The 27,365-nt window shown below is 40.4% G+C and overlaps 1 protein-coding gene across 4 annotated transcripts in view; it reads left to right on the top strand.

Annotated features, from left to right (window-relative positions):
* Positions 1 to 26,966, top strand: part of LOC124723130 — a 134,870-nt gene extending 107,904 nt beyond the window's left edge. For 3 of the 4 annotated variants that reach the window (XR_007006511.1, XR_007006512.1, XM_047248318.1), the window contains exons 3-5: positions 24,550 to 24,629; positions 26,373 to 26,476; positions 26,707 to 26,966. Coding sequence is in view for 2 of the 4 variants with exons in the window: in XM_047248318.1 (XP_047104274.1) it covers positions 24,550 to 24,629; positions 26,373 to 26,417 (125 nt within the window). In the remaining 2 variants the exon portion in view is untranslated. The remainder of the gene's footprint in view (positions 1 to 24,549; positions 24,630 to 26,372; positions 26,477 to 26,706) is intronic. The other variant, XM_047248319.1, reaches the window with a different exon arrangement.
* The last annotated feature ends 399 nt before the right edge of the window (positions 26,967 to 27,365 follow it).

Genomic DNA, 27,365 nt, shown 5'->3' with positions numbered 1-27,365 from the left:
ATTTCGATTGATAAATCTTAACTAGGGGAGTGATTTTGATAAGAACAGCGCGAATTCTTTCTAAAGGTGTCATGGGTCACTTTTCTCGCAGTAAGTAATAACAGCTGCGCTGATAGTTTAGACGCACATTCTATAATACAAACAGAGTTCACGTGCTATTGTGAAAGAACAGTAGTGCTGCGGTATGGGTAGGTGACTATAATTGGGCATTTACCGCTAATGCTGCAGTGTTGTTAGACTGGAAGGTGCCCTTATCTCGTACTTGATTTTCAACAGCCTCGGCGCAAAGGCCCTCGCTGTCGTGCCCCAAAACAGCCGTATCACCATCAGAATCATCATCCATTCTCACCAGTGCCAGCCCTACTTCTCGATTAACTTTTTGAGGTGGTCAGTGTTCTTCGTTATAGTAGCGTGACTGATATACTACGTGCCTAGCTCGCTGAAAATTCTTGACCGTCTCACTCAAGTGTCCGCGAACACTATCTGTGAAATTTACTGGCCTTCTTCACGCACAATGAACTTTGTAAGATGCGGAGATTGCAATGAAGTTCTATAAATATACTTTTGCTCGGAAGGGATCGAATTTGGAAATGTCTAATCTTAATGCAGCGCCGGCCGATGTGGCCGAACGGTTCTAGGCGCTTCAGTCTGGAACCGCGCAACCGCTACGGTCGCAGGTTCGAATCCTGCCTCGGGCATGGATGTGTGTGACGTCCTAAGGTTAGTTGGGTTTAAGTAGTTCTAAGTCTAGGGGACTGGTGACCACAGGTGCTGAGTTCCATAGTGCTCAGAGCCATTTTGAACTTAATGCAGCGGAAAGTACCGAGTCGTCAATATTTATCAGCCTGGTCTAGTACTTAATGGGGCGTCAGGTGAAACAAGTTTGATTTTCTTTTTTAATTCTTATCATAATTTTATTTTCTACCGGTTATTGTTTAATTTCCTATCAGACTGATGCGACTCGAGGTGAAATGAAGTAACACACGAACTAGACTTGAGCAAGAGCGATTGGTTGACAGTGTTCCACCGGGAGAGTTCATAAAACGGCAGTTTGGCGACGAGGAAGATGTGATGAGAAAATATTTTTTTGTTTCATGCCACGCAGGTGTCCAAGAATTTTAAATTGTAACCACTTGGCGAGAGACGTCATTGTCTCTCGAAGCGCTAATGGCAATATTTTCAGAGTTAATATGTCACTAAGTATTTGTGACTAATTCTTAAAAAACGTTATATTTCTCATGTAAAGACTTCAAGGCCAAGAAATGAGAGAATGCGGTGTGTATGCTAAAGAGAAAAATCACTTCCGTGATGCTCCTTCTCCGAGTAGTACTGACAGTTGGTACCTGAAACTCACCGCCCCCATCAAGTGCCAAAGAGTAACTCAGTCGGGCGGAGGGAGATGTATATGTTTGCCAGGCACCTTCTTAACTGATTCATGCGGTCGATATCGGCTGTCAACAAGTTGTCAAGTGGGGTGAACTGAAACAGCATAGATGAAGGGCCGTTAACTCCCGAGCGTAACGTCAAATGAATTTCCAGAAAGTGCGTTATGAATGAGTGACGGGGTATTTAGATGTATATGCATACGAAAATGTTATTGGGACTGCAGTACGGAAAAAAAAAACTTAGAGAATATGTTGGCCTTTTCGATAATTATTGACAGCATTAAAGAGTTTAGTTTGTACCTGTAATGTTTCATTACCATTTTATATACTTTATTACTACTATCACAACAAATAGCTTAATGCTGACCCTAGTGTGTCTACTCCATTATTGGGAAAGTGATATTAAGAGAATTTAAAACATTGAGCAGTCTATGACTGTTGTCGCTTATCCACGTAGTGCTCTACCTATCAGCTTGTCGTACCCCCTGCTGACTGCGGCAACACGTGAATCACAGCATTCTCTTAAGTAAATTAAAAAAAAAAAGTTCTGCATCACCCCGGTTCCCAGAACTCCTGAAGATACACGTTGAATGTGGATTTTGTATTAGAGACACAGTTCCTATGACTGTTCAGAGATGTTCACTAAACCCGTCTAAAGATGTAAACAACCATGCATGAGCAGCGCCTATTAGACGGAGGGGGTCCGACAGCCGATCAATTCCAGTCATTCCACCAGGTAGGAGGTACACGGCTCCTGTTGTCTGTAGTTCAACCATGCCTAGACGGTCAGTACCGCGGTTCGATCGCGTCCGCGTTGTTACTTTGTTCCAGCAAGGGCTCTCAACAAGGGAAGTGTCCAGGCGTCTTGGAATGAACCAAAGTGATTTTGTTCGGGCATGGAGGAGATACAGAGAGACAGGAACTGTCGGTGCCATGCCCCTCTCAGGTCGCCCAAGAGCTACTACTGAAGTGGATAACTGCTACCTACGGATTATGGTTCGGAGGAACCTGACAGCAACGCCACCATGTTGAATAATGCTTCTTGTGCAGACACAGGACGTCGTGATACGACTCAAACTGTGCTCAATAGGCTGCACAATGCGCAACTTCACAACCGACGACGGTGGCGAGGTCCATCTTTGCAACCACGACACCATGCAGCACGGTACAGATGGGACCAACAACATGCGGAATGGTCGCTCAGGATTGGCATCATGTTCTCTTCACCGATGAGTGTCGCATATGCCTTTAACCAGACAATCATCCGAGACGTGTTAAGTGGCAACCCTGTCAGGCTGAAAGCCTTAGACACACTGTCCAGCGAGTGCAGCAAGGTGGAGATTCCGTGCTGTTCTAAGGTGGCATTATGTGGGGCCGACGTACGCCGCTGGTGGTCATGGAAGGCACCGCAACGGCTGTACGATACGTGAATGCCATCCTCCGACCGATAATGCAACCATATCGGCAGCATATTGCCGAGGCATTCGTCTTCATGGGCGACAATTCGCGCCACCATCGTGCACATCTTGTGAATAACTTCCTTCAGGATGACGACATCGCTCGACTAGAGTGGCCAGCATGTTCTCCAGACTTGAGCCCTATCGAACAAGAATGGGATAGATTGAAAAGGGTTGTCTATGGACGAAATGATTCACCAAACACACTGACGTATCTACGCCGAATCGCCGTAAGAGAACAGATGCATGCAGACGATTGGACAATAGATTAGCCGATGAGAGAAGGTGCCCGATTATCAGGTACTTCATTTCATCCCCAGCAAACAGCTCGTGCTGAATAATTATTCCACCAACACCCAGGACGTTTCCCTGTTGGCAGACGGAATGTATCGCCTCATATCAGGGTAATCGTGCATTGTACGAAATTGTATCGCGCCTCAAATGTCCAGTTGGCCGTTTTCTATGCTTGTAGGTTCCATCAACGGTGTTAATTCTGTGCGCTGTGACGAGAGATGGACAGGGATACATGTGTGGGGTGTCATTTTCTATACCCCGTAGAATGTGGTTCGAATCATATTGATGCTGACCGGTTCTTATTGTCCAGCACTCAACTTTGAGGCAATGCCAATGTTAGGCATGACCTGCTCAGCTACTGCATTCGCCATGGCGACATTAGCGCTCTCCTTCCATTTCAGTAACTCTCTATAACTCAGTTGCTCATGGATATTTTATTTAACTGATACGTCAACTGTCTACTATATTTTCACGTTGATTAACGGCTAGACACAACCTTCATTGATTTCTCAGGACATTATCAGTTGTACAGCTATGGAGACTTTGGCACACCTCGGACCACTGGCTTCGGACCTCGAGTTCCTGCCTTCGCAACCCAGTGAGGGTAATTTAGCTACTATCGATTGATTTATTGATGGCGCCATTTCCGACCGATATAATATATATAGTAGGTTAAAACTACAAAAGAACTTAATTTCAAAAAGTCATTGTCATAAGAAGAGATATCACCAGTAAATCAAAAAATGTTGGCAAAATTGTACTCTCCAGGTCTTGCAGCGTAGGCGTCGAAGTCTGAATCCAATGCTAAGGGCTGTGCAAAATTCACGATTATCTGCGCCTCTATCTGTCAGACATGAATTTTGCAGCGAATAACTCGGTTTCTTCTCCTTGTTTACGTTTAATATAGAAAAGTTCAAATGTATACATGACTGCTTCACGAACGTAGCTGTAGTCCAGCTCCAGCGATGTTCTGTCATAGGACATTTCGAAAGTTATTCCCTCATAGTTGAGGTCGGGAGAAAAAGTGTTTCACATGTTGCCAGCTTTCCGTCCTCGTTGAGAGGATGAACGCAGCTACCGCAGGGTTGATATACTTCCTATTTATTTGTTTCTTGAGATCATCTGAAAACTATACTCGGTGATGTTGTGTTTTTGATTTCCGATGAAAATAAACAAATGTTACTTTCTCAGAAATAAAACAGTGCGTTCGTTCTGTGGTTATGTCCTTTCTTCTGTTATCTTTCTCTCTCGCATTCAGGCGAGGACCAGTTTCGAACGTAAGGAATTTGCGGCGTTACCTGGTACGGTTTTAGCGAGCTCCACTCGACGCCTCTAACATGATTTTTGTACAATGATAGACGAGAATATCCTCTTGTACTCTGTTTACGTTCATTCAGTTGTGACACGGGATCGAATGGAAGAGTAATACGCTCGCGCACTGAGATTAGGCGTATAGTTTTATGTTGACTTGAAATCGTTTCCGTTATAGATGGAGCATTTGTTGGTGTGGACAAGAATGGGGGAGAAAATTAGCTGTATACTTGCTCAAGGAATCATGCTAGCATTCATATGGAGCGATTTACGGGCACTGCAGAGACCCACGATGGGTCTGATCGTGCGGGAATAAGAATCCTGCTCCTCCTGAATTCTAGTTCATTATCGTTACGATAATGTCGGCAACGGTTTCACTCACTCTCCACAGCTTGTTACATTTCAAAGACAGAGGGAACAGTACAGGCTCACTCCGTTAGGAAACAGGAAGCGTAAATTACACCGCTATGTCTTTGTTGATGCTCAAGTAACTACGCTGAGAAAAATCCACATAAGCCGAAAACAAACTCGCCGATGTTCGCCACATGGTTGTCATCGGCATTCGAAGCAAGACTCATTATTTACATTCCAGAAGCTACTCAGTTGTTATCGTGGGGTAGACTAGCCCCTGCTCAGTCCTGCTGTGAAGGAAACGTCGCTGCTTTTGGCGGAGATTGAACCCAGATCCCCTTGGAGGCGGTCAGACGTGAAAGTCAGTATCTATAGTTTTAACTTTAAAAGAGTTTTAGGGGTGTGATTTTCACATGTAGTGAAACAAAAAGTCTAGAGCAGTTTCGGTTGTGTTGCAAATTTGAAAGTCGCCAAATGTACAGAATCCACATCACAAGTAATGACAGACGCCAGAACTCGCTTTCTCAACAGTTGCATTTTTACTGCTGGTAAAGTTTCAGTGCGTATATAGACTACATAGCATATAATGTTTCAATATGACGATTTCATATCGCTCCCGTTCTGGTGCGAGCCTTTCGGTTTCCCGGCACTTCAGTGGCTTATGTGTTAGTTTCACTACGTCTATTTACCAAGCATCTTCTCATTTGACCACACAAGACTGCATGCAGTCCGTTTCAGGTCTTCCCAACCACAGACTAATGTGAAGTGGGCACCAGGAATCGAACTCGGGACCATCTTGTCCGTATCCAGTAACGCTAACTACGGGACCACGCCGGCGGCCCGATATTTAGAGTTGTCTGAAGCTGTTCGTAGACCATTTACATTGAAGTCAAGTCTCTATAAAATTGAAACGAACTGTAGGATAACTGGAAGATGAGTATTATTTGTTGCAAAGGCTGGTAACTGACTTGCAGCGTAAATTAATCTAACGTAATTTGTGAAAATAGGTGCAAAGTTTGAGTAGAATATTGACCATTAATCATTGGAATCAGTCACAACCGTCATGTATGCACGAATATCCATCCGAAGCGATTTCAGATGGAATAATCGCTAAACTCTAGCGGCGGGGAAATCTGATGAAAGAACCAGATTTAGTTAAAGAAGGGCAATTAACCCCTGAAAGAGGCAGTTTATAAAACCCTAGATTGTCCTATTCTCGAGTTATGTTCGTCAGTTTGGGACTCTTACCAAGCTACGGAAGAGAGAGAGAGAGAGAGAGAGATAGAGAGAAGATTCAAAGACGAACTGCGCTCTTCGTCACGCGTCTGTTCAGTCATCGTGAAAGGGTCTCACGGAAATGTTGAACCCCTATTGGAGATGCTGAAATTGTTTGTCGTGGGGAACCTGCTCTCGGAACTCCGGGTGCCCACGGTATAATAAGTCTCAAGAAACACCTACCTGTCTCTAAATTATCAGGATGAAAGGAATCGGAGAAGTTGGTACATGTACAGAGCGGGAAACACAATAAATTTTCCCGCACACCATCCACAAGACAGAAAGAAAAAAGGGGAAGGGGTACGATTCGGGTGTACCAGTACCCTGTACTAAATGCCGTGACGTATTGCTGCTTACGAAGCTCACTTGTAGATGCAGACTGAGATTCCAGTAAGGATAGTGATGTCATGCGTATAAAACATACTCGGAAGTGCCAGAAAAGTCATCTAATCGAAGCCATTGTATGACAAATTTTACTCTACATTAAGTGGCTGTGTTTCCTGGCCTCTTATTCGCCATCTGTCCTTTACATTTCAGTACTCTTCCTCTTTAACTCCATGAACGTAATTACATCCAAATCTACGAATAAACTCGGGGATACACTATTAACAACGTGATCATTTTTTTAAATTGTTAATTCAAACCGTGCCTAAACAATTCCAGCTGCATGATATAGAACCTCCTGGATGTAGTAATAGACATTGTGAAGGACAAAGTGCTGAGGTAAAAAAAAGAAAAGCCTCTCCCATCTTAAGAAACCAAATTTTTTACGATGTAATACACAAGTGATGGTGCAATCTGTCGCTGTTCATTTACTTTTACTTGATCTGGTGAAGAGTTCGTTCGAAACAGAAACCATGCTTTATAGTACAATGGCTGAAGGATTGACACTGACCTCCTTAGACTACGATTCAAGTCGTTTGGAGAAACTACGGAATTCCTAATCAGATTTAGTAGATAAAATTGTGATCTCTCGCCTCCACGAGTGAGAATCCAGTCTCCTAAATATCGTTCGCTTAACTCTCGTCGCTGTAAGTTCTGCGAGAGTTTGTTCCGAGGCAATATTTAGCGAGTGTCAAGCCGAGCTGTTCGCGGAGACGAATCGGACGAATAGTTCCAAATACTCGTAGAGCGAAAGTCAAAGGCCTGAGAAACGACGCGGTCGGTGTTTCCGTTCCAGTTGCGCGCCGCTGCTCGCGAGATACGTGTGCGCAGCATACTTATGGAGCAAGTCTTCGACATGATAAGTGTTGGACGACTTCAAAAATTCCCTCTCCCTTAATCGCCACAATAAGCGTGATAAATGACGTTCGGGCTGTGTTGTCGGAGTTGTGCCGAGGCCCGGGACCGGTGCAGATGGTAAGTTGCCTATCTCCCGAGCCCGTTCCGCCTAATAAATATTCATCCCGTGTTCGTTATTTTATTGCCCACGTATGTATGTGTACCGTGAATGCATATGTATTTTTGGCCTGAATATTGTTAACTAGTCTTTGCATTCGCGATCAGGCCCATTACTCACGGGAGCGGTGATGGCCGGCGCGAATAAATCCCGGCTCGTACAGTCGCCGCCGCAAGCGCTGCGCTCTCTAATTAAACTCATCAGCTCACACTTCGGGCCCCGCACAATAATGGCTATTATGTAAAATAATGCAAAATAATAAAAGATCCATTCCACATAACAGGCGCTCGCTCTGATTATTATTTAAACTGTAAAGCGACGAATGAGCTGCGCAGTGCGCTTCCCGTTTTTCGGGAGGCGGAAAGACCTTTCCATCTTTGAGACTGCTACTTTATAGTTGACTTGTTTGTACGTTTCGACTGCGCCACTGCTGATTTTTTTTTCTTGTGTCAGTGTCAATGACCTGTCCATTTAGTCGTTCACGTTACGCCGAACGTCAACAAACCGAGGGATCGCGGCTTCGAGTCCTGCTGTGGACTTATCTGCTGTCCTGTGTTATCTTGTAACGCATCTGTGAGGAACGCCATTAACATAGTATCTACTGTGGTCTAAAGAAAAATTTCAACTTTCCCGTAAGAGAGGGAACTGTTTAAAAATGGGTCTTTAAGTGTATTCTTTTACTGGGATGTTACCTTGCATGTCTGTACTGACAAATCCAAATGCTTCTATTACTGGTAAAAATGTAAAAAAAAATAGTCACTGATGCTTATTTAAATAAAACGTGATGCCCGTACGACGCCAGTAGACATCCTAAATTTCGGTTGCATAACGGACTTTAACAAAAATCCAACGAATTTCGACAATGATTAAGTCCTGCCTGAGCTAGAAGGAGGTCAAAATTATTCATTATTCTCTCTTTTTGTCCACCAATTTGCAGTATTATGGTTGCAGCTAGTGTGATAAATATAAAAAAGTTCCTGTTTCTAGTAGTAGCAATCTCGCTGTCACGTTGAAAAAGTACACGTCCGACGGTATGCCAGATCAAACCCACAACCTTCAAGTTCAACCTTTTTTGGAATTTGTTTTATTCGAATTAAAATACGTATCCACTAAGTATGATTTCAAATCTGATAGGTATGTAAATTAGGAGCAGCAGAAAAATAAAAATGCAGATGTAGAAACAAAACGGGTTGTTTTATTTCAGAAAATAATAATCGCTCTGTTGGGTGAGAACATGGGCAACCAATTATAAATAGAAGTTTGAATAGAGGCCGCCGGCCGGGTTGGCCAAGCAGTTCTAGGCGCTTCAGTCTGGAATCGCGCGAGCGCTACGGTCGCAGGTTCGAATCCTGCCTCGGGCATGGATGTGTGTGATGTCCTTAGGTTAATTAGGTTTAAGTAGTTCTAAGTTCTAGGAGACTGATGACCTAAGCAGTTAGGTCCCATAGTGCTCAAAGCCATTTGAACCAGTTTTTGAATAGACCCCTACGAATTGTCTTGAATCCCGTACCAAATTCAATTTAAATTTCACATTCTAGCAAGACTGCACCCACCTTAATTACATATATTTTAAGGATTCTAGACAAACAGTAAGTAAACAAATAAATAATTCTGAAACGTTTGCAGAGTTAGCGTCAGATTCAAGGAGAGATATTCCCTCTTATTTATTCATTTATTTTGCGAATATTCTCTTTAATCATCGAGTCTCACTGAATATTTTTCGGGCTTTTCCTGAAGGCTGCATATAATTCGGCAGAAGTTACGAGCCATTTAATAATTTACAACTCGAATAACCGAACGGGAGAATTGTGCCTGCTGTCATTTAAGGCAGCTGGTGAGATAAAAAAGAGAAAACATAAAGAAATGAAAAGAACAGAATGGAAAAAAAACTGCGAATATTGTGAGCTTGCAGTTTTATTGTAAAAAATCAAATAATTTTTACCAAATCTACTCGTAAAGCTTATTACGCAGCGCGCTAGTTTTCAAGACTGGGAGGTGAGAGAGACCCAGATTGAATCTGCGCGGCGGATTAACGACCGCTGGTGCGATGCACGGGCTGCCTGGTTGTGGATTTCAGGTGGTTTTCCACGTCCGTTTAGGCAAATGCTCCGTCTCAGGGAATACTATACAAAACCAGTTAAAATACGATCACACATATAACAAAGATTTCACGGTTCATAAAGAGATTCCGCACACAATTTTTACATCTTAGGTTACATCAGGGCTTCCCAACGCTGGCATTTGGCAGGAAGTGAGTAAGTGCTCCGCGCAAAAATATTAATAACGTGGCGTTTTTTTTTAAGTTCTCCACGCAGAACTACAAATAACCTGATTTTTTTTTGACATTCTGACGATACTAATTTAGCGGGTTTAAATTTCATAACCGACCGCTGCTGGTGCCACAAAACGTCATTTGCGCGCGATTGCCAATAACATTAGGCATGTCTTCCAGTTTATATTCTTTATGAAAATAGCTTATGCTGTCTTGCCGACTTTATATTGGTCCCTCCCTCTTACTAACAGTGGTCGTTAGAAGTTGGAAGTCGTCATTCTTGGAACAACTCCCAACCTATGCGATCTACCAGTGTGGTTACATGCTGCCCGCCTGCTTGCCTACCTGCATGTTAAACAGATAATTACAAAATACATTTGAGATAGATAATTAATTTCTTCTTGTATTTTAGAATTATATTATGATTTCTGTGTTATTAGTTATGATTTGAAATCGAAATAATCACTGAACAAAATAAGTTTCTCTCATTTTTTAAGATTTTATTTATTTTATTAACCTTGAAAATAAACAAGGTGTACTATCAAAGTGCCAAAATTCTCAAAGTGTTCCATCACAGGAAAAATTTGGGAGATACTGTGGCGACAGAATGGCTGTGCGGCGACCAAGATAAAATAAAATAAATTTGACAAATATTTTGAAAGGGTGACCCTGTGCTACGCGGTAAACGATAGTAAAGAGCTAAAATGGGTTTTCCAATCACAGAAAGAAGGCTAAGAGTCTCTACTCTTACAACGATTTTGCTACTTCTAGTTCATTTAATATGATATACACGTCTTCTCTACGTAATTGTTAACAGTGCGTTAGTCGGAAACAAGATGCACCCGTAAGCAGTTATTCTCGATTTTTGTGGTTCCCTTGAGGAAGGATACGTTGCTAAATTAATCTTAAACGAAAAATTACCAAGGCATCTGATGCAGCTTCGAAACGGAGGAAATTTAATAAGGAGAGACTGAATTCAAATCTCAGTGGAATTATCATTGTTCAGTGTACCCCCTGTTACTGTTACAAGAATGCAATGTTGGGCCGGGGAAGGAGAGGGTTCCTTCTCGAGAGGTATGAACGACTGCTTTCTCTATTTTTCTTTAATTGATGCGTACTTGAAAATTTCGGTGAAACCTAAAAATTTGAAATTTCCTGGACCACATTTGGCATGTTGACGGCTCCGTATTTTATCTTCGTCAATTATCTGAATTAGATTTGGGCTTATGTCTATAATGGTAGCAATGTTTATATGAATTTAAAATCTGACAGTGCAGACAGTGAATGGCATAGAATCTGTACCAACAATTTTCATAGCGAATGATTGCGATATCCTACGTTTTATAATTCACTGCACGTAATTTCGTATACGAGAAAAGTAAATTTACAGCCTTCGTTAACTGTTCGACAAACATGGTGCATAAATTATCGAGATTTATTTTCTCCGTTTTCGAACTACCAAGGAAGGCTAAGAAAACTACAAAAACATCAGGTTTTCTTATTCCTGTCTCGTGTACACGTTGTTCGGTTACCTGTCGATTTTTGTGGTACCATTAATAAGTGAGCTACTGTATATGCTGAATCGCGCAGTATTTATACGTGGTAAGCGGTCGACGATGTAATACCTGAAATTCAATTTATCCTGCTGCCGTAAATAAGATCCGTACGCCTTGCGAACCACGCGGAATGCAATTATACTGAGTTATACGAGTAGGTCGGAGGCACTAACTTTCTCGGCACAGACCCGGAACTGCGCATTAAAAGCGACAGTAGCCAGCGCTTAGTGAAATTACTGGTGCAGGTAACGCTGTGTAGAGACGAGCAGTATATACAACCTCGAGGGGGTCATGTCGAGTTCGCTAAAAGATTAGATTGTGGAACTATCCATACCAAACACTTTTTGCACAGATAAGTTTCCGGTCTCTCCACGTGCTCACACAGTCCCCTCCTCTTGTCACGTAAAGTTGAAGTATGCATATTCCGTCTCAGTGACTCTCAAAGCTGCACCTTTCCGTTCAGTTTCTACCCGGACAGGAAGTTCAAAGAATTCTGATTAAGGGAAGTTTTGAAAATAAAACCAACGAGATATACATTAGATAGTCTCATAAAGTCAGAAATCTTGGAAGAACTTCAATAGAAACAGAATCAAGTAAACTTGGAAGACGACTTGCCTGAGTAGTTAAACGCACAGCGGCCTATTTATCCTGACTGGGGTATACGACAGACCCGGATCGAATTCGGGCATCGGTTTGACGGCTGGTGGTAAAATACAAGGTTAGTCAAATTCTTCGTTGAATGGCAATTGCCGTCTCCAAAAAACAACATAAACGGTAGAAATAGAAATAGACGCAGAACGAAGTAAACAGATTCACATACCTCCTTAGCGTAACAACTTTTGGGTGATAGGAAGGCTTTCGGTCACAGAATTAAAAAACAAAATTAAGGGTCATACTATAGAATGACGATTACCTATCATCAGCGGATGCAGTAGTATGCCGCGGGGAAATAAGAAAGACGCATAAATAAATACATCGTTTTTGAAAAAATCAGCCGGCCGGTGTGGCCGTGCGGTTCTAGGCACTTCAGTCTGGAGCCGCGCGACCGCTACGGTCGCAGGTTCGAATCTTGCCTCGGGCATAGATGTGTGTGATGCCCTTAGATTAGTTAGGTTTAAGTAGTTCTAAGTTCTAGGTGACTGATGACCACAGATGTTAAGTCCCATAGTGCTCAGAGCCATTTGAACCATTTGTCAAAATCAGCTAAACATAATTAACAGCGTCCAGTCGTAGGTCCACACTCAAATACAAAATTAGCTATCGACGATGCTCTATCAGAATGTTTCGAAATGTTTAAGAATTTGCACACTGTAATCACAGATAATTTAAACATCGAAAATAAGGATCAAATTAATTTATAATGAAAGAGTAGATTTGCAAGAAAGTAGAAATTATCCTGCAATAATAATCTAATTCTTCAACTACGGCAGAAAATTGTTAAAATTTCAGCTTTACCATTCCTCGATTCAGAATCAGAAAACTTCACCGAAAAAGCAAAAAATTACATTAAGGTTTCTGAAATATGCTTGTAGTATGCAACTCATTATTGGAAAATGCGTGATCCTTGAACCTAAATAATGCTGTTGTGTTCTAAATAGGCTGGAGTGCCGCAAGAATTCAGAGAACTACTTTAACCATAAAAACAATTCAAATAGTTGTCTTGGACACATGCTACACGCAACAAGTACCATTTGTTAAAGCTGAAGGTAAGCTTGAAGGCAGTCATGGCGATGTCTGAAGACTCCTACGTGTTAGAACATTAAGAAATAGATTTTGGGAAGATAGAGACATCTGTTTCACAGTAAAACAAACGCTTGGAGTACCGAGCAAGACACAAGAAGAACAATCTAAGTGCTAATTTATTCACACCGTGATAAATATACTAACGATACGATACCTGACATCATACTGATTTCATTGCACTAATGTTGATTCGTGTTGTCGTTACAGAGTTGCTTTGTTTGTGTTCAACATTCATGTATATACTTGGCAGGTTCGTACCGTCGGCAGTTCAAATCGATTTGTTAGTTGCATGTCCCACTGATCATATTAGCGATAAACGTCATGATGAGGAACTGTATAATTCGCACAAAGTTGAATACGTTTCGTTAAAAAATATATTACTAGACGTACCTACAAGGAAAATCTGATTTTTTATTTCTGTTCGAGAACCAATATATATCGTACTACTAGAAGCAGTTGACGAAGAGAGACAATGTATTTCTACAATCTGAAAGGTGTTTTATTTCCCCGTGTATAATGCAAAAGAGCTTCGTAACTACCCAGTATTGTAATTGTGAACGTCACTAGACTAAAGTATAATTTTTTGGTTGGAGAAATTAATACACTGTGTTTTATTCGAACTGTAAGTCATTCCATACTGACGTGTATTGGATCGCTGATAGCAAATCCTCAAGTTCGTCTTTTTAGTTTCTAGCCGTAACAATGGGTGAAGTTATATATATCTATCAACATAAATTAAAATAGTTGAACTAAGAAAAGAACTTGTATTAATTGGAAGTCATATGTAGACGGAGTATGGGTTTCAGAACTGGTTGTGATGCATTAAAACTTTAAAACAGGTTAATTACAGCTTATCATTCTTTTCAGTTGAAGCTGCCATCGCCAGCACGTTCAACATAAAAAAAACATGATTACACTTAAGGTTATAAATGGACTGCCACCGAATTTGTAACGCGGAAGAAATTTGCTCTTACATAAGGAAAATGTACATCACTCTGAGATGTTGCAACTGTATAATACCATTAAAGGCACATATAAATAATACCTGGCAATTTGCAGAAATATAAATTACTTTCAGCTGTAATTTAAATAGTATCTAGAACAGTGATAAAATTTTTGTTAACTGCAACTAATAGGAGTGTTCGGTTAACACGAGGATGGGTTATATCGTGACTTACTAGCACAGGTACTAACTCATGGCGGGGTCTTTGAGCCCTTGTCCTCTGCTGGAAAGCAAAATACTCCCGGTACCAAACCACAAAGAGGCTAAACTGACAAGACAAATTCACATTTTCGTTTCTAATGAGTTACAGTAACAACTGAAACTACATTCACATTATCTGCAAAAACTGATCCAGGTTATCTTTCTATTCGTGCACGTTTCGGATTAGCAGTATTTTTCAGTATGGGAAAAGAAATGAATTAGTGTATTAGTTTTTGCTTGTATGCTGAGAAAATATTTGACTCGTCGTATCGATTGCATCTATTGCTGCGGCTTAGAATTAAGTTTGCTATATAACTGCTGCATAGAAAACATGCGAGGTACTTCCGTTTTTCATGTGCAGTGTGAGCGTCGAAATTTAGCTAAGAAACCACAGTAATAAGGAAGGTTCGCATTCAGTCAATAAGAAGTATCGACGTGAGAGGCTCTTCCGTTGGGAAACAACTGGCGGTCTCTCTGGAAGCAAGCATTCTTTATTAGCCACGCGTTTCGTGATTCTAATCCCAGTATATTCACAAATAAGACAATGGAGGAATTCCACGTTAGCATCTATTATGACAAAATTTAAGCTAGTACAAACGTCACATTATTCGCTTCTTGTATAACAAAACCGCTCATTACATGCTGGACTATAATAAGATACTATTCGACCGTGATCTTCTCATTCCGTGTTTTTAAGTTCCAAAATATTTTCTGTGGTCTAGCATCAAATAGCTTTCATTTAAAAATTAAAAATTTCACTATTGCGTTTTGAAGAGAATTAGAATGTATTTTTACAGAAAAAGAAAAGCCTGGCGTTTTATTCGAGCTTTTTCTCCCGTTCATGAAATGGGGACAAGACCACTGAATCATATTCGTTATACAGGGTGTATCAAAAGGAATCAACCGATTATGTTATACGTGAGTGAACAAAGAACTGTTGGAAGGAGGAAACTCTGGAGTTTTACATGGTTCCCGCTGGGTAGCAACGGTGTGTATCTGGAAGCTCGGGAATTTTTAAATCAAAAGATTACTGAACGATGGATGGGTCGTACAGGGCCAAATGATTCAACCTTACGTTTCTGGCCTCCAAGATCACAGGCCCTGACTATACGTAATTATTTCTTGCGAGGGTTTATAAAAGACTCTATTTATGTGCCTCCGTTACCAACAACAATGAATGAACTTGAACATCGCATAACAGCAGCTGTGGAAGCTGTAACTGAATACGTGATCGCTGCAGTGTGGGAACAATTAGAATACGCATTAGCATGTGCCGTGCATCTCAAAGGGGGACATATCGAACACCTATGAAAAGGTATGAAAAAAAACTTTTTGAGTTTCCGGTTCATCAAAAAAAATTCATTGTATATGTTTATTAGTTTCACATATATAGACGTGCCAAATCGGATGATTCATTTTGATACAAGCTGTAGTGTAAAATAGTATATATGAAATGAACAGCTGAGAGGGAAACGAAAAATGAGCCGGTGGTATACCTAGATGAGAAAGTAACATCTCATAAAGAACACAGTAAGTTTGACTGGACAGCTACGCTTGCCATCGAACTCGATAGAAAACGAGGATTAGAGTTGGATCACTAGATATTAACCGCGTAAGTAAGATACTCAGGTAAAATGATCCGACAACCAGTTCACGCTTGCTCACTACTTCTGCACCCACGATCTACCATCGCTGATCCCTGTACAGCCGATTAAATACATTCATCCCCAGAGGTACTTTTTACGTGATCGTGCGATGGAGAAACGAGTTTCTATAATGCTGAACACTCGTTCAAACTATTCTAATTTGTGGCAGAAATACGAGGACTTCGCCACCGATACTGTACTAGCAAAGTCAGTGTGAAGAGCTTAGCGTGTAGTGTGCTCGGAGGCAGCGAGAGGCGTCAGAGGCGTTGAGCGCGGGACTTTCGGGACGGTGTGTAGGCATCAGCCATCCATCGTGGCCCGCCATCAGATAATAACAATAGCGGCCGGCCGGCGCTGCGCCTGCCTGCATTTCTCTAATATATTAAATTTCCAATCTGGCAGCCCAGCTCGCCTCACTAGCATTTTTTGGCGCTCTCGTAAATCCCGTCGTTCCGCTCTCGGGGCCTACATTCCTCGCTACACCGCAGCTACTGCTGGTCCTAGCGCCCACCACGTGCCGCTCACAACCGTGACATCTCGGGAAAACTCGGCGAACACTGACTCCACAGAGGTATATACCAGCACGGAATGCTGAGTTACTTTCATTGACTGGAAGCAATCTGACACACCACCAAAGGCAAAATCAGAAACAAAGGTGGAAAGCAGTCTGGGGCTCTATTCTGAATCTCTTACTGACGAGACCCTAAGTGAGATATTTCAACGCCGTACGACCAAACGCCAGCTATAGCGACAGTGTTTAAGGCAGAATGATCATCATCACCATCATCATCTATCCATATTACTAAATTAAGGGGGGTAGGACGTCAAACGGGCCAACTTGGAGCACGAGAGGCATCTCAGGATATTTTAATTTCCAGTGTCTATACTTTTGCAAATAAATGCATAAAACTTTGTTAGCATCACCAGGAAGGATTCAGGATTTAAAAAAAATGGTTCCAATGGCTCTGAGCACTATGGGACTTAACTGCTGTGGTTATCAGTTCCCTAGAACTTAGAACTACTTAAACCTAACTAACCTAAGGACATCACACACATCCATGCCTGAGGCAGGATTCGAACCTGCGACCGTAGCGGCCGCGCGGTTCCAGACTGTAGCGCCCAGAACCGCTCGGCCACTCCGGCCGGCATTCAGGATTCACACCCATTGCAGTGAAAGTTCGAAAACATAACAAAATAATTTTTTTTACGTGCGAAATTTCATCATTTTTTCACTTTCTAATGGCTGTATTTGTTGCTATAGGTACACTTTTCTTCCTAAGTTAGAGGGATTCTTCGATGAATTTTGCACAGCATACAAACTATACTTACAGGTGTATGAAACTCTAGAATTTATTTAATTTATGAAAAAACGAATGAGCTGTTATATTTTAAACTTCATCTTTAGAAAAACACAAATTTTCTAGTTAATTACCTCAATTTTTACCACAGTTTTAATAGATTTGTAAAATTCTAGAGTTTCATACACCTTTGGGTATGGTTTGTATGCTGTGCAAAATTCATCGAAGAATCTCTCTTACTTATGAAGAAAAGTGTACCTATAGCAATAAATGCTGCCATTAGTAAGTGAAAAAATTATGAAATTTCACATCTAAAACAAATTATTTTGTTATGTTTTCGAACTTCCACTGCTGTGAGTGTAAATCCTGCATCCTTCCTGGTCATGCTGACAAGGTTTATTGAATTTATTTGTAAAAGTATAGACAGTGGAAATTAAAATGTCCTGTGATGCCTCTCCTGCTCCAAGTCGGCCCGTTTGACGTCCTACCCCCCTTAAAGCCCCTGCCGCGTTTTTCTGTCTGCACATGAAGTCTGATCTCAGGAGTTACTGTAGGAATTTTTATTCAGTTTTCACCAGCAGGCAGACTGATTCATGAGGAAGGTTTATGTATACAATTTATTTCTGCTGTTCCAGAGAAGCCGTCCGGCAGTAGATACTTCGTGCGATGCCGGGGCAGGTCCAGTGCTGGATAAACGCGCTTTCAAGACTTTTCCATTCAGCTACATGCATCCACGTTGTTCCTGAGTTTTTCTGATGCCATCAACTCGCATTCTATTACGCCGTTCTCTCGGTGCTTTCATATCTGTTGGAATCCAGAAAAGAACTTATTTAATCCATCGAGTATCCATTCCTCTGGCTACATTTCATGTGCCCTGCAGACATAATTACGTGTTACAATCCAGTCAGTTCCTTCTTCCATTTGCTTGTTCCCAATTTCTCCTGGTAATTCCCAGAAGGCACTTCTTGATTGCTCGTTGAGTAAAACTTCAACTTTTGAATGGTTAATTAGTTAGTTACATATTCCATAGATCATTTGAACGATTTTTTTTATCGAAATGACATAGAGTGAATCAGTTTACAGGATACGTGTACATGATTAGTGTTAACATTAATGAACACATTATCATTTTATTCCTACTCATGCAACTACACTTCAAAATACTGGCCACCAATTTTTGAGTAGAAATTCCTCAATGGAATAGAAGGAGTTTTCCAGGAGAAATGATTTTAAATTAGATTTAAAACTTGCACGTTATGTTATTGGGAAAATGATCAAAACAAATTTGTTGCTGTATATTGAACTCCTGTCTGAGCTACTGACAGCTTTAACAGTGGATAATAAAGATAATTTTTCCCTCTAGTGTTGTAGGTATGTACATCACTTCTGAAATTGTGCTGAATTTTTTAATGACGAATTTCACTAGCGAAAATGTGTATGAAAATTCCCAGCTCTTTGAAGAGTTATCTACATGACGTCTGTCGATGAACACCACTTATTTTTGTTACTACTCACTTTTGTGCAACCCCTACTTTTTTTCTAAGTGATGAGCTATCCCAGAAAGTTGTTGCACCCGACATTATTGAGTGGTAATATGCAAAATATGTCAGGAGGTTGATACGTTTGTTACCAACATTAGCAATTATACGAAGAACAAAACCAGCTGAACTTAATCTTATGAGACTCTAAGTAGTATCCTCCTTCCAGTTCAAGTTTTCATCGATATGTACACCAAAAATTCTGGAGCATTCTATCCTCTTTACTGACTCCTGTTCAGGCGCTACACCAGTTTTTTGTATAACTCTATTTGCTGTACAGAACTGAATGTACTGTATTTTTATTATTTTTTTTCAAAATTTACGGAGACACTGGTTTTCATGTTCATCATCCATGACTCACTACCTTAGGTCATCACTGGTGATGAATACTATTTGTAAACTTTCCTTTCCAGTTACTCAGAAAGCTCAGTTTTGAAAACCCTGTTTCATTCCCCAAAAGCGCTTCAAGCCTCTGTTACTCTTCTGTTTATTTGTTTTGTTGTCCATCCAATCGTTGCCTGCCTGAATAATTGAATATCTCAATCTACTTCTTTGACTTCATTGTTAATTTGAACTATTTTCTTTCCACTTCTTGATTATGTATTATTTTAATCTCATTGGAGTTTATTTTCAGGTTATTATTAAACATGAAATATTGACATCTGCCATCATGGCTCAATTTTATTGGCATTAGATGTAGAGAGTTCAGCAGCAAACCTTCCTACTGCACTACTAAGAATAGTTTTCGTGATGTGATATCCCTTGACCAGACTAATCTTTCAGTTATGAATTTCTCAGTATAGAGTGATCATAATCGTTCATATACCATCATACGATAATTTTGCCACCGGGTATGATTTACGATTGATGTATTTGACACAATAATCTGTGTCAAAATAACTATTCAATTGTTCCATTTAATTAAATACATATATTATTATACACACAGAGTTTTGCAATATTATTTCGTGGAATGTTATTGGCACATCTGTAGCGCTCATAGGGCATTATAATGTCTATTTTTTTCGGAGTTCGATAAACGTTTTGTCTATCAACGATGCAATACTTGACAGAAAGGTTATTCACAAAGCTATGTCCTATTTCAACAAAGTCGTCCTCTTTTTTCGAAAGTCTAATACCAGGTATTTAACTGCGAAAGGTGACATTCTTAGAAACAATGCACATGGATACGGGCACGGGCCACAAATTGGAAAAAAATCGAAAAACGGGGAATAGTGACTAAGATATCAAAGCAGAATGAATGAGAGAAGAAGGAAGGGTAATTACGATTTAATGTTGCGTCGACGAGGTCATTAGTGACAGATCACAAGCTCGGATCGGTGAAAGATAGGGAAAGAACTAAAAAGTTAAATGTTAATATCCAGACAGAGATTCGAAACGCCGCCCTTCCAAATGCGAGTCCAGTGGCTTACCACTGCGTCCCCTCGCTCTGTTGTGTCGAAAAAATATGAAAATAAAAACAAAAGTAATCTGCAACTCTTTTCGTATTTAATGACACTTACTTTGTTAAGAGACTCCCAGTACCAAAGTCCCTAAAATGGAATCTTAAAATTTAGCACCATGCAACTTGTGGCGTAGTAGTTGCGACATGTAAATGTATTTGAAAATCCTTACCCTATCCATCACAAATATGTAGTCAGAGATTTCGCTAAAATGACTACGCATATTCCGGGGTGACTTCTGCACCAAATCAATGGCTGATTCCTTCCCTCGATTCTTATCTGTGTGGTTATTATTCCGTCTCTGACGACCTCAATGTCTTGGACGTTGGATTGTAGCGTTCCTTCTTCCTTGAAAGCCGCCGTATGAAGTATCACATACAGCGCGAAATTCTGCGGAGATTGTTGTAGTATGACTGTTTCCAACTTCCCTACATGTACTGTAGAACGCAGTATAACGTAGTACATTTTCGTTTTCGTTTATTTAGTTCCTCTCTGTGTTTCCCTCATCGTTAAAAAATGGGCGTATGTTTCCGTAACCAAGAGATAGCGCTTCCAGGAAAATCTCCCCTGTGGCTGCCAATTTTATGTCATCTTTGTAATTGGTTTGAGTGTTGTGACTTGCTTCCGATCCTTCTGTGTAACCACACCTCTACCTCACACGCTGTTGCATGCGAATAATAGCTTAATTCGAATGGTCTCATCTAATTTGTTCCCACACAAGCGTAATGTAACCTATAGTTTACTTTTCAGTAAGTACAAAATCTAACAAACTAATAACATCGATAACTTGTTCGTTAAAATCGTGACAATACATCCGATGTGAGGTACCACGGATCGAATCTGACATCGGCAGTATCTCTACCAACCACCAAATGTGGTTGCTTCTGACGGGCTAGTACCAGTTTCTAGATATATCTAGAAAGAAAGACTTTCTGGTTAGTAAAAGAGATCACGACTGCTTTCTTCTCCATCCGAGCTTTCCACTTCTAACGACTTCAGAAGCGAACAGGCGATAAACTATTCTCTTTGAGTTTCCGAAGATTAACTTTCCTCACCCTTCGTACATCGTCCTAAGTAACTTGCAAGCTCCCGAATGCACACGTAACATTTCTCATTATTTCATTCATTTCGCTTTTTTCGTTTTGGAGATTAAAGAAACACGCGGCGTCCTGCAAAATAAGGAAAACTCTATCATTGGTAGTGGGGGGGGGGGGGGGGCGGTACTGACTCCCGTGCAGTGCTGACTTTTTACCTTTGCAACTTAAAGATCTATCCTTCTGTTCACCTCCCGCCTCTTCCTCTTCAGTTCTGTAATTTCAGTTAATGATATTCACAAACAACGCCAATGAACGGAATGCAGAAAAAGCACAGACTCATTCATCTTTAATGATCTTGTTTCGAAAGGCGACAGCCTAAAAATCGGAACCATTTGCTCCGCTATGTTTCACAAGCTCATCAGTAAAGCATTAGCCCGGTAGGCCTCTTCTGTCTTTTCCAGCAGCTTTTTGCCACCGTAAAAATAATCCGTGTGGCTGCGGTGGAACGAACTCAGAAAAGGGAACGTAGCAGATACCCCGGAACCTACGATAACTATTTCTTCCCTCAGCCTACTGCTTTGCAGTATCCGGACTTGGGGGCGATACAAACATTGTTACTCATATCACGTGCTCACACGTCAGTCGCGACACTTTCTACAAATCTTCACTTCCAAATGTTGGCGCGGAATCGGCCATCATAGAGAAACGTAACATTTTACATCTTTCAGCCGTAATGATATAATGTAACACAAATAAAACGTTCTATACTACTATGTTTACTGCGTGGGGTGCACTATGAGAGCAAACAGTGAGCACCGTCACTATCCAGACGGTTATCGCTGAAACACTGGACGCTGCTACACGTTGTACATCATGCTACTAATACTATTACTAACGGGGAAATACACCGGATGACGTTGCGACCATTGAACCATTCAGTGGGTACAATAAAATTCTGACGCAGAGTTTTCTTAGTCTGTTTTTTTTAACTATTTTCCACTCATTACCGTCATCATTGTTACTGTTCATAGTATAATTCTTGTTAATACTTTTCTTCGCGGGAATTTCTGCAGACAGCTTCTAATTGGAGTTTTATATATTTTTACAAAATCAGTAAACAATTCGCTATGCCGCGCGAGCTGGGAAGGGGTGGGTGTGTGTCCTTAGCGTAAGTTAGTTTAAGTTAGATTAAGTAGTGTGTAAAAAGGGACCGATGACCTCAGCAGTTTGGTCCCATAAGACCTTACCACAAATTTCCAAATTTCCAATTCGCTACTGTTGCGTATGTCGTCGGAAATTATATTTGTTCTCTGTTTACATGTCCATGTAACTAGCGGTACATATTCATCAGTTATCTGTCTCACTTCTCTTAGGGATTTCAGTGTAGAGTGTTTATTAAAATTGACCTGATAGCTCTGAAACATGGAACGGGAAGCGGACATCGGTATATACTTCTGTTTGTTGGCGGCGACATAATTTACATAAAAAAATATGAAGAACATACGAATAAAACTAGGGAGAAGAAAATGAAGAAATTTAAATCTCAGGCTTGGCGAAAGACTCAGTTAAATCCATAATAAAGCTTTCGGATTGAACATTGCGTTTATAAGGTGTGACAGCACAGTGACATTTCCGCGACGCCTGTAGCCGTCAAGGATATGACGGAAAGCCTACACTTGCCTTATATCTCACAACCGCCATTTGTAACCACACTTTGCTACTAATTGGTCGCTATTTACAACTGCAAATACACGTTTAAGTGAAATATTAATAATTGTTTCTGTAGTCACCAATCATAGATAAAGACGTCTGTTGTAGCCTTCAGTCCTAAGAATGTTTTGATGCAGCCTCCATGCTTCTCTAACTTTTGCAAGCCTGTTTGTCTGAAAATAGCTGCTACAACCTACATCCTTCTAAATCTACTTTTTTATTCGTCTCTTGGCTTCGTTCTATGATTTTTACCCCCAACACTTCCTTCCGTTACTAGACTGATGATTGTTTGATACCTCAGTATGTTATCTATTAACCAATCCCTTCTTTTAGTCACGTTGTGCCACAAATTACTTTCTTCCCCAATTAGATTCAGGCCTCTTCAGTATTCTTCTGTAACCGGCCGGTGTGGCCGAGCGGTTCTAGGCGCTTCAATCTGGCACCGCGCGACCGCTACGGTCGCAGGTTCGAATCCTGCCTCGGGCATGGATGTGTGTGATGTCCTTAGGTTAGTTAGGTTTAAGTAGTTCTAAGTTCTAGGGGACTGATGACCTCATATGTTAAGTCCCATAGTGCTCAGAGCCATTTGAACCATTTTTTTTAGTATTCTTCTGTAGCACCACATTTCAGAAGTTCCTATTCGCTTATTTTCTGTACTGTTCATTGTTTACGTTTTACCTCAGAACAAGGCTACACTCCAAACTAATACCATTAGAAAAATCCTCCTAACAGTTAAATTTATATCTGACGTTAGCAAATTTCTCTTTTACAGAAGCGCTTTTCTTGCTATTGTCTGTCTGCATTTTATATCCTCCCTACTTCGACCATCATCAGTTCATTTACGACCCAAACAGCAAAACCTGTCGAATGTTGTTAGTCTCATTTTCTAATCTAACTCTATCAGTAGCACCTGATTTTATTTGGCTACATGCCAGTACCCCTATTTTACTTTTGTTGATATTCATCTTATAACTTGTCCACCCGTTCAACTGATCTTCCAAGTACTTTGCCGTCTCTGACAGAATTACAGTGTCATCGGCAAACTCAGAGTTTTCATTTCTGCTCACTATACTTTAATTCCCTTTCCAAATTTATCCTTGGTTTCCTTTAGTCTTTGCTCACTGCACAGATTGAATAAAATGGGGGATAGGCTACAACCTTGTCTCATGCACTTCTCAACTATGCTACCGTTTCATTTCCATCGAAACTTACAGCTGCAGTTTGGTTTCTGAGGTAATTGTAGATAAATGTCAGCAGCTCATGTTCTTGTGATTAGCGACGACTATTATCGGTCATGGGGCGCAGGGTTCGGCTCGGGGATATTCTCTACGCGGGACTGGATGTGTACTTTGCCGTCATCACCAACGTGCATGTCGCCGAAGTGGCGTCAAACAAAAGAATTGCACCACGAAGCCGAACTCCCCAGCAGGGACAAATGCCATAACCACATTAAACGTTTTTATTCGTAACTTTTCGCTCCCTGTGTTTTATCCTTACCACTTTCAGATTTCCTGAGGGACAACTGAATATTTAGTTGCTCAAAATTTGGAAGAAATTTTTCACCGCCGAATTGACAGTTACAAGGAAATAACTGTTCCTTTTTTTTTCAGGTAGCAGAGACGACCCGGACGTGCGATTTGGTGATGTGGGCGTAGCGACAATGGAGCCCCGAGATACAAACGATCAGCAGGTCAGTGGTGCGAAACCTGTGTGTGAATTGTTAGAGAAGATACACATACGGGTTCGTTGTGACCGCTCCGACAGATCAGAATTTACTCGGGATAGGGGCAGCCATGATGTCTTATAGCGTCCGTATTTACAAATTTATTTATGACATGTATCTTCTATAAGACACCAGCTTTCCGAACTTCCACATATATTTTCATAGAAATTTTAGCATGGAAATTATCGTCAGATAAGACGCTGATTGCATTAAAGGTATAACGAGATTACACTGCATTTTATTTAGTATTATCTCTACCCAGTTTCTTCAAGTCCAGTTAGTCAGTTCACAAGAAATATTTCGTGAGAGCGAAAAAACCCTTTTTGTCGTTAAACAGCAACAAACCTAAGTATATAGAAAGTTTCGTGATAACCTAATCTCTCGGAAAATCTGTTTGGAGAGTTTGTTTGCAATGTAAATCCTTCGTCATTCATTCGGTAAAGCATCTGAGCTACAAGAGAAATTCTAAAAACTTATTTTTGCGTGATTTCTAACCACTAGAAAATGTAGAGCACTTATTCTTAAAGGAAAGCCTACCCATCACATTTGAACACGTTATTTTTTTCCCCAATACCGAGGAAGTATTTTCTTGTTTCTCAGCTTAACATACTCCTTGTTGTCGTAGGAACAGTTGATGAAATATGTTACCTTTCTATATCATAGTAACTCAATTACACAAAACAAAACAAATTTTCGTGACTACCACATTAACTGTAATAAATAATTTTTCACACAATCGCGCTATATGGAACTGTCAGTTTTTATGCATCGTTATTCGCCAAGAAATCTGTCATTCTAACAGTTTCAGCATCCGTTGCCTTTCCTCATGGATGAATCAATTCCTACTAATTTATGTTTCCCAGATACAAATAATATCAGCTGGTAGCTGTGTCTTATATGACGAAATACGGGAACAACTACAATACATGTAAGCTCCGTGAAATAAAATTACGAAATTTCTACAGAAGCCGTGAATAAAAGTCTTCTCTTATTGCTCCCTGTGGTCTCAGTTTCAATCTATCTGATTGTAATCTGTCCTTGTTATCCTATCTTTCATGAACTCACGTAAACTTTTTTTTTCTAACGTAACTATTACTGCTTTAAACTGTTTACAATTACTTCTAAGTGTTTTACCTCATATTAAATATAAGTCTTTTCATATTATCAGTGTCGTTACGTGAATGTAATGTAAAATATGTAGAATGCCTGGTTAGATGTAAGATGAATACATCAATAATTTAAAGAAAACAACAAAAAATAATATTTTTTTAAAAACAAAGAATTGTTTTGTTAAGTTTACGGACTTTTCTTTGACTAAACAATGACCGAAAACAATGTAGTACTAGACTTCGTAAAAAATTAAGCCTGTCGAAAAAATAGGATTTGATATCTAACGTTCTCTTCGCAAAATAATAAGAAGAGAAATTATTTCATTTCGTTCATTACAGAGTCCTCCAATTAATGAGATACTTGCAATGAATAATTATATGTGAACAAAATGTTCTGTGCATCGTTACAATTTTGAGACATAAAATTTTATAAAGCTTTTCAGGGGATTTTATGTACTCCACGGTACAGCTCCTAACATCGCATGGAAGGCACGCTGACAATTTGCGAGCGATGACAGATCGAACCTTCTTCTAAGTTAAGATAAACTGGTAGTCTGTTATGTAGCGATGGATGAGGCTGTTTAGATTTCTTTTGCTGCAGGTGACGGCGGAAATGCGGAGGGGGCGGAGAAATTTTTCCCTGTAGCTACAGCAACTGCGTCAAATGTTCTGTCCGGATTGGGATCCTAACACATGCATCGAATGGTGAGTTTCCTGTGATGTACCATTCCATACCCTTACTTGAAGAATAACTTAGTACTGATGATAAAGATCACACTGTCCTGTTTGTTATGAGTGGCCAACGTGCAAATATGCACTGTTTCTGACGGTTCACACAGTTTATCGTGTTAGGGAGCACACAGCTTTCATATGGCAATGCTTGTAACCGTCGCACATGATACTAGCAGTTTTTACTTATGGTGTTTATGTTTCAGTCAGCACGGAGAGAAATGAAGTTGCTTGCTACGTACGAAGATGACAAATTATGTTTCACGTAGAGCGGCGGCATCCCGATGGAACAAGAATGATGCGGCAAGATATCTACTGGACGTGAAGAATGAATTACCTATTCAGGCATACTGTAATTTTTGGCTGTTCATCGTATATCGAACCAAAAATACGTAATTTGATAACTGTAAATAGAAATTTTCTACAAAATAGACTTGTATTTCATGTCACAGTAGAAAATAAATTTTTTCAGTGTAGTATAATTTAATTCGATGTATTTAAAGCAAATAGAAGGGAAACACCCACCGTATTAAAATACATACAACAATTTTCCCACTATCCGGACTAATACAGACCCGAAACTGCCCCAATACCGAAAAATTCGGATAATCCAAAATACACATGTTTTTCACGGAAACTGTAATTTACTGTATTCAATAAACATGCTACATGCCACAGGTGAATGCCCACTTCATTACATTTACATGCTACGCGCCAGAAACTGACAACTTATTTGCAAAGTTACACTTAAAATGCACTTTTGCCATATCACTTGCTTTTAGATCACTTTCGTAAAATAGTCGTCCACTTATTTTTGTTTTGTTTTTGTGGTTAATTCACTTTCTCCTGAAGATGGTTCTCATTT

This window comes from Schistocerca piceifrons, chromosome X (assembly GCF_021461385.2).
Source record: "Schistocerca piceifrons isolate TAMUIC-IGC-003096 chromosome X, iqSchPice1.1, whole genome shotgun sequence".
Lineage (NCBI taxonomy): Eukaryota > Metazoa > Arthropoda > Insecta > Orthoptera > Acrididae > Schistocerca > Schistocerca piceifrons.
This window is presented reverse-complemented; position numbering and strand designations above follow the sequence as displayed.